Source organism: Lutra lutra, chromosome 2, assembly GCF_902655055.1.
Source record: "Lutra lutra chromosome 2, mLutLut1.2, whole genome shotgun sequence".
Lineage (NCBI taxonomy): Eukaryota > Metazoa > Chordata > Mammalia > Carnivora > Mustelidae > Lutra > Lutra lutra.
The window spans coordinates 15,349,915-15,364,760 of record NC_062279.1 but is presented as its reverse complement, the minus strand read 5'-3'; the positions used below and the strand labels follow the sequence as shown (position 1 = coordinate 15,364,760).

At 48.3% G+C, this 14,846-nt stretch overlaps 1 protein-coding gene across 4 annotated transcripts in view; it reads left to right on the top strand.

Annotated features, from left to right (window-relative positions):
* The window catches only part of IRF2 (interferon regulatory factor 2), an 83,143-nt gene extending 68,562 nt beyond the window's left edge, over positions 1–14,581 (top strand). For all 4 annotated transcript variants that reach the window (XM_047714682.1, XM_047714685.1, XM_047714684.1 and 1 more), the window contains 3 exons: positions 4,756–4,920; positions 11,866–11,912; positions 13,204–14,581. In XM_047714682.1, coding sequence (XP_047570638.1) covers positions 4,756–4,920; positions 11,866–11,912; positions 13,204–13,512 — 521 coding nt within the window. In that variant the 3' untranslated portion in view covers positions 13,513–14,581. The remainder of the gene's footprint in view (positions 1–4,755; positions 4,921–11,865; positions 11,913–13,203) is intronic.
* Positions 14,582–14,846: the final 265 nt, after the last annotated feature.

Here is a 14,846-nt window from a genome sequence, read left to right as displayed (position 1 = left end):
GCCCGGTGGGAACCTGCTGAGCCCTTTTGATTGGGGGAGACCACCCGGCAGAGCATTGGAGCTGAGCCACAGTCAGGGAGAGTGGAATTTGATTCCTGGTTCTGCCACTTACGGGCCCTCTGACCTTGAATTAAAATTTAACTCTCCACGATGCCTTTCCTCATATCTAGAATGGGGGTGATCATTGTACCCTCCCTGTGGGGTTGTGGAGCCTTCAAAGGTGGGAGGTCAGGGGAGAGTGGGAAAGGCAAAGGTAAGTGCTCAGGAAGTGTTTGGTTTTGTTACCCTTAATTATCAGTCAGGGTACTCGGGTGCCCTGCATGGTGCCATTTAAAAAAAAAAAAATTTTATTTATTATTTGAAAGTGGGGGAGATAGAGAGGGCACAAACAGGAGAAGCAGCAGGCAGAGGGAGAAGCAGGCTCCCCGCTGAGCAGGGAGCCCGACGCGGGGCTCCATCCCAGGACCCTGAGATCATGACCTGAGCCGAAGGCAGATGCTTAATGACTCAGCCACCCAGGTGCCCCACACAGTGTCCGTTCTGACTTGAATCACTATAGCAGATTGCTGATGGCTTGCGATGTGTGTGTCTTTTTGACTGTCAGGAGTCAGTGTTGCTGTCTGTGTTGTCACTCGGGGCAAAGGCTGGTGGTTCAGGAAACTCATGAGAGAGAGAGATCGGTCAGATGATTAGGGCTAGTGCCTATAGAGCATCCAGAGAGCATCTCAGATGTTGGCAAGTCCTTGCTCCTTTGGGCTTGCCGCTTATGAGTTGGGCCCCCCATGATGTTTCAGATGTTACATGAAATAGACTAAAATGAACCCCTTTCAGTGTACTGTTCTGTGAATTTTGACAGAAGCACTCAGTTGTGTAACCACCACTATGTTTAAGACCCAGGACATTTGATCACCTCCCCCCCGAAACATTTCCTCCTCTTGCCCCCAGTTTCTGGCTATTCTGGCCCCCTCTGTTTCCATCACTTCCTCTAGGTTCTGAAAAACCCCCTTGCCAGCAGTCTTGAAATTCACTAGGAAGCTTTCATTGTTACACGTGTCTTCATGTGGCCGTGACCTCCTGCAGGACTTGGGCTCAGGTCGGTCTGTTTAGCAGAGCTTCATGGGCTGCTTGAGGCAGAGGCCATGAGCCTGTGCTGGGACTTGGTACAGAAGGTTCTAATCCCGCTTTTCAACTCTCTCAGGAGCCGAGGCTTGGTTGGGAGATGAGGCACACAAGTAAAAAGTTACAGGAAGAGATACAGAATTAACTTGCGATGAGGCAGAAAGTCAAGAAGTGGAACAAGTTTGTGTCACGTTGTAGTTTCAGCTGAGCACTGGGGACAGTGAGGGAGAGGCGCTCTGGAAGGAGAAGTCCTTCTGTTCTGGGGTGGTCAGGAGAAGAGAAAGCAGAGGCATTCTGAATACTGCCTGTTGCTCACTGCCCCCCCCTCCAGCCCATGTGCTCCTGCCTCAGTGAAGCCTCTGAGTCCTCAGACTGGAAAAAAATCACTTTCTCAACTCTTTTCATGTGGCCTCTCCCTGGCCCCCTTCCCTTCTGCTTCTTTTCACAACTGTCCTAAACTTAACTTCTAGAGCATTCTTTGCTGGCCCAGAGCCCCACCAGAGTTCTCACAAACCAGGCCCTTGACTGGGTTGATGGTGCTCTGCCCCTCCTCATACTTGACAACAATGTCCCTCACAAAGTAGGTGCTCAGTAAATGTCCCATGAGTTGAATGACTGGCTGAGTTGGGCACTGTGAGGAGAAGCAGCGAGGGAGAGACTTCCTGGTCAGAGCAAGGGGCTGTGAGGATATGAAGACACTTGAGTTGCTGCCATTATGTGTGCTCCTGGCTCGCTTGTGGTCTACTTGGAATGACAGGGCAAAAGAGAAGTGAATTTTAGAGGGTTGCAAGTGAGAGCGGCTTTGATTTAAATCGAGTTTATAGAAGACCTCAGTCGCCTCAGTGGGCAGGGTGTCGCTTGTCGCCAAGCCCTCCTCAGACACACGTATGCACACCCTGTTTGCTTTCTATCCGCCAGCTGCTTATAGGACTTGGGAAATCTTGTTTTCCTGCCATTTTATCTTCCATGGGAGAAGAGGTAGAAGAGACTTGAGAGAGATCAGTGTCTCCGCTCAGTCTGGGTCTGGTGAACAGTATAACTGATGCTCTTCGTGTTCAAGTAGGATAGTCTAAGGGATAAAATAAGAATTTGGGAGACTGGGACGCCTGGGTGGCTCAGTTGGTTGGACGACTGCCTTCGGCTCAGGTCATGATCCCGGAGTCCCAGGATCGAGTCCCGCATCGGGCTCCCAGCTCCACGGGGAGTCTGCTTCTCTCTCTGACCTTCTCCTCGCTCATGCTCTCTCTCACTGTCTCTCTCAAATAAATAAAAATAAAATCTTTAAAAAAAAAAAAAAAAGAATTTGGGAGACTACCTGCCACTTACAGCCTGTCTGCCTTTTCTTTAGTTGTATCCCCCTGCACCCCAGGAGAACCTGAACAACACTCCATTTCCCTTCCTCTCTGAGGAAGTGCTGTGGCTCTGTGGACGGTTAGCACATCCCCACATCTCCTTCCCCCAGCCTCTTGGGTGCCTTCCCTCTCTTCATTCCAGAACCTGAGAATTCTCACTCCCCTCTCAAGGCTTCTCTGAATAGAATCAGGTCATGTTCTCTTTACCTCGTGCTAGTCATTTCATCTCTCTCCAAAAAGCAATTAAAACAGGAACTCATTTATAAACAAAAACACTGGAGCAATTAATACTGAATGGTTAAGACAAGAACTTGTCCACGATGGCAGACTTCTCAAGAAGATAGGGACGTGGTGGCCTTTTAGCCTAACCTGATGGTCAAGAAAGCGGGAGGGATGAGGAGCCCTACTCAGGACTTGAGCTGTGTGACTTTGGGGAAGTTAATCTACCTCTCTGTGCCTGAGCTTCTTCATTGATAAAAGGATTAGGATGGCTTGCCTGTCATTCTCCGGGGCGAAATGTTAAAATAACTTACACAGGCCTGAGTAAAACAATGATTATGGTGGCCAAGTATTTTGAGGCCCTTGGGGAAACATTGTGATTGCTTTGTTGTTTCCATTTGTTTATCGGTGCCAGTTTTCAAGGATTCAGTCCGTTGCCAACAAAGTATAAGGTCAGTTCTGTTTGAAAGTAGGGGAGGGCATTAAGGGCTTTCAGATTAACACAACAGTGAGATACCACTACAGTGAAAAGTCTGAGAGGTTTCAGAGTGGCCAAAGTAGGGAAATAGTGACCACACCAAAAGCTGGTGAGAATGTGCGTGACTCGGGTCATCCATACATTGCCGGGAGTGTGAAACAGTGTAGCCACGCCAAGCAATAGTCTGGCGGTTTTTTATAAAAGGAAACGTGAAGTTAGCATGTGATCCAGCACTCTTGGGCCTTGATCCCAGAGAAATGGAAACTTACATTTATACAAAACCCATACACCAATGTTCTTGGCAGCCTTATTTGTAATAGCCAAAGAATGGAAATGACCCGGAAGACCATCAGTGAGCTGACTAGTTAAACAGACTGTGGTATAACCACACTGGGGAATATTACTCAGCCGTGGAAAGGAACCAACGGCGGGAGGGATGAATTTCCAATGAATTAGGCAGAATGACAAAAGCTGCTCTCTCAAGGTTACTGGGTGAGCTCGTTTATGAAACATCCTTGAAAGGACAAAAATTATGGAACTGGGTAACAGATTAGTGGATGTCAGGGGTTGGAGACGGTGGGGAGGAGAGGCTGACGGAAGGTGGGTATAGGTGATGCTTGTGATGATGGATCTGTTTTGTAATTTGACTGTGCTGGTGAACACATGAGATGACATATGTGATCAAATTGCATAAAACTAACTACACACACACACACACACACATACACACACAGGAGTATGAGGGAGACTGGGCAAATTTGAACAAAATGTGTAGAATGTTACCAGGGTCAGTACCCTGATGCTGTGCTAGAGTTTTCCAAGATGTTTCCATTGGAGGAAACTGGATGAAGGCCACCCAGGATCTGTCTCTATTATTTCTTCCAATTGTATGTGAATCTACAAAGAACTAAACGACTAAAAAGTTTAATTAACAAAAAGTTGAGGCAGGATTCAGAACCAGGTGGTGGGAATTCATCTTCTCAGTGTCCTAGTTAGCGGGTGTGAGGCTCGGGCAAGCATTCTGGCCCATTGTCTGGTATTTCCTCCCCTGGTTACGTTGCCTGGAGGATAGGAAAGGACTGGGAGCATGAACAGAGCCCCCACAGCTGGAAATGATACAATGGAGTGCATTCTGGTGGTCCTTTCTCCTTAGTAAGATTTGATTTTGTCTCTCTGGACCCAGGACCTGGCACACAGCACAGCAGCTTCCTTTAGAGCAAGAGCAGAGGACAGAAATGGGTCAAGTTCAAAGCACTGTCTGGCCTTAGGGCTAGTTCTGGGTGCAACCTCTGGTCCTGCAGGCTTGGCTATGACCGGATTGGGTTTGGGACATTGCCATATGTAAGCGCCATGGGCCAGCATGCTGGAAATGGCCCCGGGGAGCCAGGTTCCTGGCAAAACTGTTTCTCTGGAGATAATAACCCAAAGCTAAGGCTGAGTTCTTCAGTTTCATGGCCAATGATGTATGGTGACTGAGAATTTGATTCCTGACTCTTCAACTCTTTGGGGAAAGGTTGTCTTTCTTGAGAGTGCCTGCTAGTGTAGGGAGTCAGGCATCAGTGCATTATGGCTGTCTTGTCTTTGAAGTTGTAGGACAGTCACACCTGGATAGCAACATCGAAGATCAAGAGATTGTCGCCAATCCTCCGGACATCTGCCAGGTTGTAGAGGTGACCACCGAGAGTGACGAACAGCCGGTCAGCATGAGTGAGCTCTACCCTCTGCAGATTTCCCCCGTGTCTTCCTATGCAGGTAAGAGGGTCGGAGGGAACCTTTAGAGCTGAGCAAGGTTCAGGGGCGGAGGGGCAGCCCCTCCCGTGGGGCCAACCGCTTTACCACACAGCAAAGAACCTTTCTTCCATCCTGGGAATTATTCTTGCTTTATTTTCTCCATGAACATCTTCTTGGGTACTTGTGTTCTCAGAAGACTGTGGGCACAGCATTTCTTGACTCAATCACTCATAACATTTTCATGCAAGACTAACAATTTTCCTTTGGAGAAGTAGTTTATCGATGTCTATTTTATTTGCATAAATGATCAGAAATCCCGAAGGGTATTTTCAGTGGAATCTGAGTCGGATCAAGCTGGATAGAACCTCAAAGACCATTCCTTCAGCTCCTTCAGAATTTTTGGAAGTGAAGGCAGGTGCCCTAGGTCACGTGGCCAGTGAGTGTTTGGGTCAGGACTTGAACTCAGCCTTGAGACCCGGAGCCTCATTCCATCCCACCGTGTTTACTAGTTCCCACTTATTTTCCCCTTCTCTTTCAATTCATTGCAGCTTCTCATCAGGCCAGGTGCCTGGGCCCGGCTCTGATTCCCCTGGGAAGGACCACATAACGACCCAGGAATCGACCCAGGCAGTCCTAGGATTAGAACTGGATTCAGGTGGCTCTTGCATCTTCACAGAACAAAGTGGTGGCTCCCTTGTCTACCACCATTACGTCATTTTACGCTCTCCCACAATCTCCGCTTCATTTTCTGGGGACTCGATTATAATTAGAAATATAAATTCTGAGTCAGTGTTACTGCTTGCAAACATTAAAAATAGAAAACAGAGGCCCTGTACCGAGGAACTGTAGTCCACTCTCGTACATGTTCAGGAATCTTCCCAGTGTCTGTTACGTGCCTCCAGACAGTGTCCTTTAGTTTGGGTGCCCCTCCAGTGGCTGGCACACAGTCAGTATTAGAATTAGTTTGCTTCAAATGACAGGGTCTTTGTGAATTGTCAACCACTGACCTAACCTTCAACTTTCTGAACACCAACTTTCTATATTTTTAGCTGATTTTTAAAAAATTGCGGTTAAATGAACATAGCCCAGAATTTGCCATTTTTGCTATTTTTAAGGGCACATTTTGGTGGCAGTAAGTGCATTCGCCTTGTTGTGCAACCATGACCACCGTCCAGCTCCAGAACTTTCTCATCTTACACAACTAAAGCTCTGTCCCCTTGAGACACCAATTCCCTCCTCTCTCCTCCCCCTACCCTCTGGCAACGCCCCACTCTACTTTCTGCCTCCATGAATTTGGCTACTCTGGGTTGGTCACGGAAGTGGAATCATACTGTGCTTGTCCTTTGGTGATGGGCTGATTCTGCCTAAGGTTGTCAAGATCCTGACTTTCTTCTCTGCCTAGAACGTAGAAGGAACGTGAGAGCGACTCTTGGCTACAGGAAGCCTATAATCTGTCAAAGTGGATAAGCTGGTCGCGGGTTGTTTTGTCCTCACATTTTGAGCCCCTACCTGTTTGAGATCCTTGGTGGCCTTTGCCAAGATATAAACTCCTATTTGCTGCAGGGTTATGGTGCCCTGGGAGCTGTGCCCCATCAGCCTGAGTATCATCGTTAGTCCCTCTTTAAAAATCAGGGAGCTAAGGCCGGTGTGGGTAAGGCAGCATGTCCGAAGAGGAACGGTGATACTCCCTACATGTCGCTGGTACGAGAAGCCTGTGCTCAACCCTTCCCCAGTTACCCTTCCCCATACACATGCACAGGGCTCTGTGGTACAGAATACGTCCTCGTCCCGCATCTTCAGGACCCACCAAAGGGGACAGAGTAGCATGTTTATGCCTTCGTTTTACAGTTGAGATAACACTAGGCTATTTTGCTTACTTTGCACAGCTATGGCTGGAAACATGTGACTTTCTCCTCCATGGTGCCGCTGTGGGCATTATTCCAACCCATGTGGCTGTTTCAAATTTTTCCAAGGGTTGGAGCTTCAGAACCAACTTCTCTGTGTATCTGTTAGAGCCTTCCTGAAGCCTTCTGGAGGCTTCTGCAAAGACGTCGTCTTACTGTTCTGCCCTCAGTGGCATTTTGCCTCAGCAGAAGAATCCCAGGAACAGCTGATCCGTGCAGAGAGAGATGAAAATTTCATTACCCTTTTCAGGACATTTGCATAGATTAGAAAAGAAGGATCGCAGTGCCAGCCTGGCAGGCAGCAGGAGTTTTGTCGGAGGCTGGCTCTTCAGTCTGGCCTTTAGTTCTCTCCCTTGTTTTCATTGTCTGAATTCTCCAGAACCTTCTGGAGTGAGGCTTATTGGTTGGAGCCAAGATGTTTCATCGCTGCTGCTTTTCCAGAGCTTACAGACCCAGAGTTTACCTGTTAGGGACTGTGGCTGGTTGAGGTCTTTTGGTCGAGGAACTTTATAGCCTTCTGCTGGGAAAGGCAGCTTTTGGGTTGTCATTCACCCCTCTTACTGCTTGTCTCGTTTTTTGTTTTTGTTTTTTGGTTTGTGTTGTTGTTGCTTGGTTTTTGGTTTGTTTGGTGTTTTTTTGGTGGTTTTTTTTGTTTTTGTTTTTTTTGTTTTTTGTTTTTTTTGGTGATAAGTTTCCTTTGTTTGGACTCAAATTCAACTGAATTTCAACTTCCTCTCACCATTTCATTCACTTGCTTAGGAAACTGGTATTTGGAGGCTGTTGTTTGCGATTTTTTTTTTTTAATCCTTACTGATCACTGAAGTATAATCCAGTAGTATTACAAAACCACAGTCTGTTTTGCAAGTCCGTCTTCTCTATGGTCTAAGTTGTGAGCAAGAAGAGAGGAGGTTTCCCTGAGTGGAGGTACTTGCATGGGATGTGTTAAGACAACATAAGATTCTCATTGGATTATTAGAACTTTCATGCTGTGGAGAGATATCCCAGAGCCCAGCCTTGGGAAACTCCAGAGGACAGTCATTTTCTATTTCAAGGTCTTCTGCATGGTGGTCTCTTGACTGATGTGTGTCTGACCCCAAGATTTTACTAGATTATTGATGGTTTAATAAAAGAAAGCCCAAGGAGGATTTTTATGGAGGACTGGGCGAGGGGATGGAGAAGAGAGCGTAGTAGAAAGGATTAATTTGTTGTCACTGAGAGAGTGGAGATTGCCTCTTGACCAGCAGTTAGCAATGAAGACTTTGAATCTCCATGGAAACCAGAGAAACCTTGCCTTTTGCTGGGTGGGGCAAAGGTAAAAGTGCTCTGAAACGAAGAAGCCTCTGATTCGGACCTTTTGATTGAACTTTCTAGTGAGTTGAGGAAAAGGACTGAGGGAGAGGAATCCTTGCCAATCTTACTAGTAAAACTTGTTGAACAAGTTCCAGAAAATGTACCAGGATGTCAGAATGCAAAAAAGGCTTTCACACTAAGCCTCCTGTCTCCCTCCCCAGAATGTTCCTGAGGTGGTTGAACAGTCAGAACGGGGCTGAAGGGGCGTGTGAAGCGAAGACTAGTATCTCCCCAGAACCACAGCTCGGGAAGAAGGACCTCTGAGATCAGCCTGTCCCGGGGTTGATCCCCTTCCCTCTCACCAGTCATTTTCAGGGACACTGGGACCACAGTGTTAAAACGGAGCTACTCGTGTACCTGTTACAGGTACTTAACATACCAGCTTTTCTGCTTAGTCATGCCACGCTACGGAAGCAACTGCAGTTTCTTTTTATTCCATTGTACTCACCACCAATTAAAAAAAAAAAAATCTAAACTCTTCAAAAGGGAAAATGAAATAATAGTGCATGTGATACTCGGCGGTGGCCTTGACCTGGACGCAGCAGCTGCCGTGAACCCATGTTCCATATAGGAAGGGATGTTGAGAACAGCAATAGTGAAGGAGAACCAGAGAAACAGAGGAACACGGGTCTGTGCATGCCCAGCAAAGCCCCGGGAGCCAGTGGTGTCGGGGCACTGTGAGAGCCAGGCTTACTCCAGAGAGAAGGCTCTTGAGTCCTCAGGCTGGAGCTTGAGGCATCTCATGCTCCAGGGGGAAAGGCATGCAGGACCATGGTTTTAAGCAATGAAAGCTGGAAATCTCAGCTTGCTAATGTGGAGAGCCTTCAGAGTCACTCCAAAAGCAGGTGATCTTAATTTAGAAGGCACGCTCTTGACGAACATTTGCATTAGCCGAAAATGTCAGTTCAGAACATGTATGTCTTTTTTTGTCACAGACTGGTTCCCTGAAGCTTTGAAAGCTGGGTCCTTAAGGGCAGTGAGCAATGCCAGTCATGTTCATGGTCTCTGCGGGGTCTTACCAAGCAGCCTGCCCGGGCTCTGCCTTCCACCTCCTCCCGAAGCTGGGGCTGGGGCTGGGGCTGGATCCCAGAACCTTGGTGGTAATTGCTCATTTCCACGGATTTCCAGCTGTCCCTGCTACCCCCACCATGTCTGTTGGCGTCTGTTTGCTTGTTGCTATTCAAAGGGGGAAAAGGAACAGAAGATGACGGTATTTATGGAAGGTAATTAGGAGTAAAGAGGGTCTAGACATGTATGGGAGGAAGAGGAACCCTGGCTTTAGGGCACAGAGAGAGCTAAGCATAAAAATGGAAAGAGGATCTTGAAATTTCAGCCAGGGTGGCAGGAGCGCGGCGGGAAGCAGAGCTGTTGTGTTCTGTGCCCGGGGCCCTGGAGTCGGACATGCAGTTTTGTTTTCTGTCCTCCGTGCTGACTCAGGCCACAGCTTTGGCAGGGTTTTCAACATCTCTGTTCCTCATTCTTCCTGGGAGTGGCCATACTGATTGCTGCCTCTTTGGGATACTGGGCCAGCATGAGGGTTAGGGGAGCAGGGTTTCTACCTTGCTGTGCGCTTGGCTGCTATCGCCCGTCAGCATAGTCATGGCCATGGTCAGCTAAGACGAAGCCTTCTCCAGGCGGCTGTTGCTCCCAGCTAGATAGGCTTTGGGGAGGTCTGAGGAGAGGCGAGGCCAGGCCCGAGCGCTGGTTGCTCCCAGTGGGCCCTCTGGGGTCACTCATGCCCAGGGGACGTCCCTGGAGAGTGGCTGAGGATGGTCAGCATTCTCGTTTTCATTGTTGACGGGATGACCCTGGGGCTCACTTTGGCCATTTGTTCTTTAACCTTTAAGTCCTATGGGGCTAGTGCTCTGAATGGCCGAAAAGGCTCTGTCTGGGCCGAGGCGTCTGGTCCCTGCTGTGCCACCAGCCAGATGGGAGACTGGAGGTCAGCCACTCCGTAGGTTTGGGACGGAAGGAGGTAGAAGGTGCTAGAGCACCTGAGCTCTTCTGCATGAGGGGCAGGGGTGGCGGTAGGAGCTGCTTCCCGCTGAGGATCTCTGCAGGGGTACAGCCCTGGCCCCCGGATCTCTATAAACGTTCCCCGTGATGCTCTCTGTAGGCCCTGTCTGCAGAGGAAGGACCCAGACTCAGGGATCCCTAAGGCTCAGTGTATTTCTCTACCCTCTGTGCTTTCATTTCCCACTGCGTAGACACTGAAGAGCTGCCCACCATCAATTTTTTATTTAAAGAAATGACAAATATTTTAAAAAATTAAAAATTTTAACTTAAATTTTTCTATTTAAAAAAAACTTGTATTAGACGTACAGATGATGTGTAATCACTAGCTACTGACTTTGACTCTGTTCATCTAGCCTGTTGTGCAAAGCCAATGTTGAGCAAGGCTGATGAGCTCAGGACGAAGGCGTGCTGTCGCTCATTGAGTGTACGCTGTGGGCCAGGCCCTGTGCTCGGCCTTTTCCCACACATCCTCCCCCGGACTCATCACTCAGTCCTCTCTGGAAGATGTTCATACTCGCATCTTAGATGAGGAAGCTACACTCTGTGGAGTCAGGGAAGCTGTTCTGTGTCTCTCAGCTGGCACACTAGCTCAGGATGATAAGCGAATTAGTTATCTATTGCTGCATCACAACATACCAGAAACTCTGTGGCTTCAGACAACACGCATTTATGAATCCCAGCCCAGCTTCTGAGGGTCGGGAGTGCAGGCATGGCTGAGCGGGGTTCTCTGCTCAGCCCACTGCATGCACAGACCTGTGGTCAAGGTGCGGTCCGGGGCTGCTAGCTCGTCTGAGGGCAGAATGGCAGGGAGGAGGTCTACTTCTAAGCCCACATGATTTGGGGTAGAGCGTAGGCGTGGGTTGTCCAACTGAGAGCCTTGGTTTCCTACCAGCTGTTGGTCAGAAGCAGCTCTTAGTTGTGTTTTGTTTTGTTTTGTTTTTGGTCATGCAAACCTTCCCAACATGGCTCCTTATTTCCTCAAAGCCAGCAAGGGAGAAAGTCTCCTCACGAGACAGGGCTCAGTTGCTTAATGTAACATCCCATCGCTCGCTGTGTTCTGTGGCCTCAAAGCGAGTCGCAGGTCCCAGCTACCTTCCAGAGGAGGGAGTCCCAACAAGTGAGTAGACACCAGGAGAGGAGGATCATGGGAGCCCCCCAGAATCTGTCCACCACCGTAACCTGGGTGGAAGAGGCAACTTTATAAACCCGAAATAGAAGTATGAAAGGGATATGAGGTGAAGGAGGGATCCAAGTAAGTGGGGGTGATCCAGGAAGGCTCTGAGTCGGGACTGACGTGAAGTGAGAGAAAGCACACGTGGGGTGTGTGGATAGAGGAAAAGGGGGGTGAGCAGAGGTCCTGGGAAGCAGAGAGCGGATTGGTACCGCGGGGGCCAACACCCCAATCCTGGGAGGTAGCGGCTGTGAGAAGATACAGCTTGGCCCTCGGAGTGGGAGCTACCCCCGACTCTAAAACCTTTCTCCGATGAACGGCCAAAATTGGAGAAATAAAATCCACTCTAGCATCTCCCAAGTACACGTGTTTATTGAGCCTCATGAAGGGGGTGAAGGTCATGAGTTCACTGATCCATTTCTCTTTTCTTAAAGAAGTGTGGATATATTTTTTAAACACTGCCTAAGCCTCACCACAGTTTGAGCGGCAGGAATGATGGCCCTGTGTTTTTCTCTCTGTGAACAGAAAGCGAAACTACCGATAGTGTGCCCAGTGATGAAGAGAGCGTCGAGGTAAGCATGGCGGCCACCGCTTGGCTCCAACAGACGCTGTGGAAAAGCGTTCCCCCCACCCCACCACTTCGGGTTCCTTGCTGCTGGTTACGTTTCTCTATATCCGATCATGGGTTCTACCAGAAGAGTTTGTGTTGGTGGGGGGGGGGTGTCATCAAATACACATAACATGAAAATTGACCATACTTTTGGATTTTGAATTCTACATTTAAGCTTTGGGGGCTGAATGGGAGGAGAGACAGTAAGGTGTTCCTTTTAGGAAAAGAGGCTTTGACGGCAGGAAATGGAGACTGAAGTGAAGCCATTGTGATATTGTTGATATTCTCACCACTGTACACATCCCGATTCACCAGCAGAAACAGAAGGGCCGAGTGGCCAACATCAGTGACTAGAAGTCACCGTCAGAAAGGGCTCAGCAAAAATATCTCCACGTGTACCAGGGGTCCCCTCCCTCGGCGGTCCGTGCCCAGAGGCTAGGTGTGTGTTCAGTCCGGATTCAGAGTCTCCTGCTTCCCATTCCCCTGCTCCAGGCTGGGCTCACACAATGGCAGGAAATGGTTCTAACCGCCTGCTTCGTGTCTGTGTTTGAGAGAGAAAGAGAGACTGACTGATGGTGGTTTCAGTTCGTGATTTCCCGGTGTACTAAACACTTCAAGTGGAGTCCAGGAACTCTGAAAAGACAGGAAGTGTAGCTGCTCACAGACATTCCAACCCTGTTTCTTCCAGGTCAGAAATTCCAGCTCCTTCTTTGAGTGAAGTCACCCCTGAGACCCCGTTTGCTTGGCGCGTTGGAGCTCTAAATCCGTACCCGTTTGAACACAGTGGGAAGGCATTTGCCCTCTGAGTTCCTCCTCACTTCCCTTTCTCTGAAAGCACAGATTGACTCAAAAGACTGGACTAGGCCATGAGTGAGGAAGCAAGACTCTATGACAGACCAGCCAGGATGACCTAACACCTACCTCCTGATCAGGCTGGGGGGCCGGAGGAGAGGGGAACCAGAAAGCAACTTGCTGCCTTGTTTTCCTGCCTTCATAGAACTGTTTTGCCTATTTTTCTGGGAGGTAGCTAATGGGAATTGATAAAAAGGGAAGAGAAACCATTGTTTGGGATGTGAGCAGCTGGGTGTGGGTCTCGGTTGAGGGACGTGAAGTCGCTAAACTTCTGTTCATTCCACGCCTCTTAAGAAACTCAAGTTAACACACCAACATGTGGGAACAGGAGGCTTTTTTTTTTAAGCCATTTGATAGAAGGCAAAGGAAAAAATATGTCTCTTGATTCTTTTCTTTGAAAGGGACGACCACACTGGCGGAAGAGGAACATTGAAGGCAAACAGTACCTCAGCAACATGGGGACACGAAGCACCTACCTGCTGCCCAGCATGGCGACCTTCGTGACTTCCAACAAACCTGACCTCCAGGTCACCATCAAAGAGGAGAGCTGTCCGGTGCCTTACAACAGCTCGTGGCCCACTCTACCAGACCTCCCCCTCCCTCCCTCTGTGACCCCAGCGCCCAGCAGCAGTCGGCCGGACCGGGAGACTCGGGCCAGCGTCATCAAGAAGACATCGGATATCACCCAGGCCCGCGTCAAGAGCTGTTAGGCCTTCGACTTCCCCCAGTGGTTGTTGGGATTTCTTGGCTTTGTTTTGTTGTTTGTTTGTATTTTATTTTTTTCCTCTCTGACGCCTATTTTAGATAAATCTAAGGGAAAAAGCCTTGACAATAGAACATTGATTGCTGTGTCCAACTCCAGTACTGGGGCTTCTCTTAACTCAGGACTCCAGCCCATTGGTAGACGCGTATCTCTAGAGCCTGCTGGATCTCCCAGGGCTGCTCCCTCAAGTTCAAGGACGTCATAGGACCAACACTCACACGGGCGGCGAGGTGCTGCATTGCCTGCGGTCAAGGCCGGCATGGTGGAGTGGATGCCTCAGAACGGATGAGAAAATGTGAACTAGCTGGAATTTTTTATTCTTGTGAATATGTACATAGGGCAGTACTAGCGACGCGGCCGTCTGCTTCTGCACCTTATCTTAAAGCACTTACAGATAGACCTTCTTCTTGTGACCTTGCTCTATTTCTCAGCACATTCAGCGCCCCCCTCCCCACCTCCCCACCATGGCCCTTTGTCCCGCTTCCCGGCCCATCCCTTCCAGTTCCTTTCCTCCTTTTCCTCCCCGCAAAGGCTGTGTCCCACATCCCTGAGGAGGAGGAGAAGAAGAAAAGGAGCTTCTCCACGGAGATCCCATTTTTAAGACTGCTTTAAAAGAAAAAAAAGAAAGAAAGAAAGAAAGAAAAAATCTAATCTGCTGTGCTTGAATGCCACGCGGTACAAAGGAAAACTATCATGGAGATATTATGCAAATTCCCAGATTTGAAGACAAAAATATTCTAATTCTAACCAGAGCAAGCTTTTTTATTTTTTATACAGGGGAATATTTTATTCAAGGTAAAATTCTAAAGAAAATATAATTGTTTTTTATCTTTTCTACAGCAAATTTATAATTTTAAGATTTCCTTTTCTTGTTTATCAGCAGTTGTTATTACATCCTTGTGGCACATTTTTTTTTTAATTTTGTAAAGGTGAAAAAGCTTTTATGAGCTCATGTAGCAATCAAATTATCCTGTGGATTGATAATAAATGAATATGATATATAGTTAAATTTTTAATGGGCATCATGCCTGACTTTGTCTGTGTCTGCTTGAGAGTACCACCATGGGACAAGGGGTGGCAAAGCATCCGTGCTTCTTGGAGATCAAAACTTTCTCCCTTTTCAACCACAAGAAGCCCTGAAAGGGTCCTGACTCCGAAGATCAAATAGCCTTCTGTTTCGAGTGTTCACCCGAGCCAGGTGCTCGGCTGCACGTTTGGATGAGCTACCTTCTTCACTCATCAAGGTCATGTCCCAGATAGGGACCGAGCTCCATTTCACGT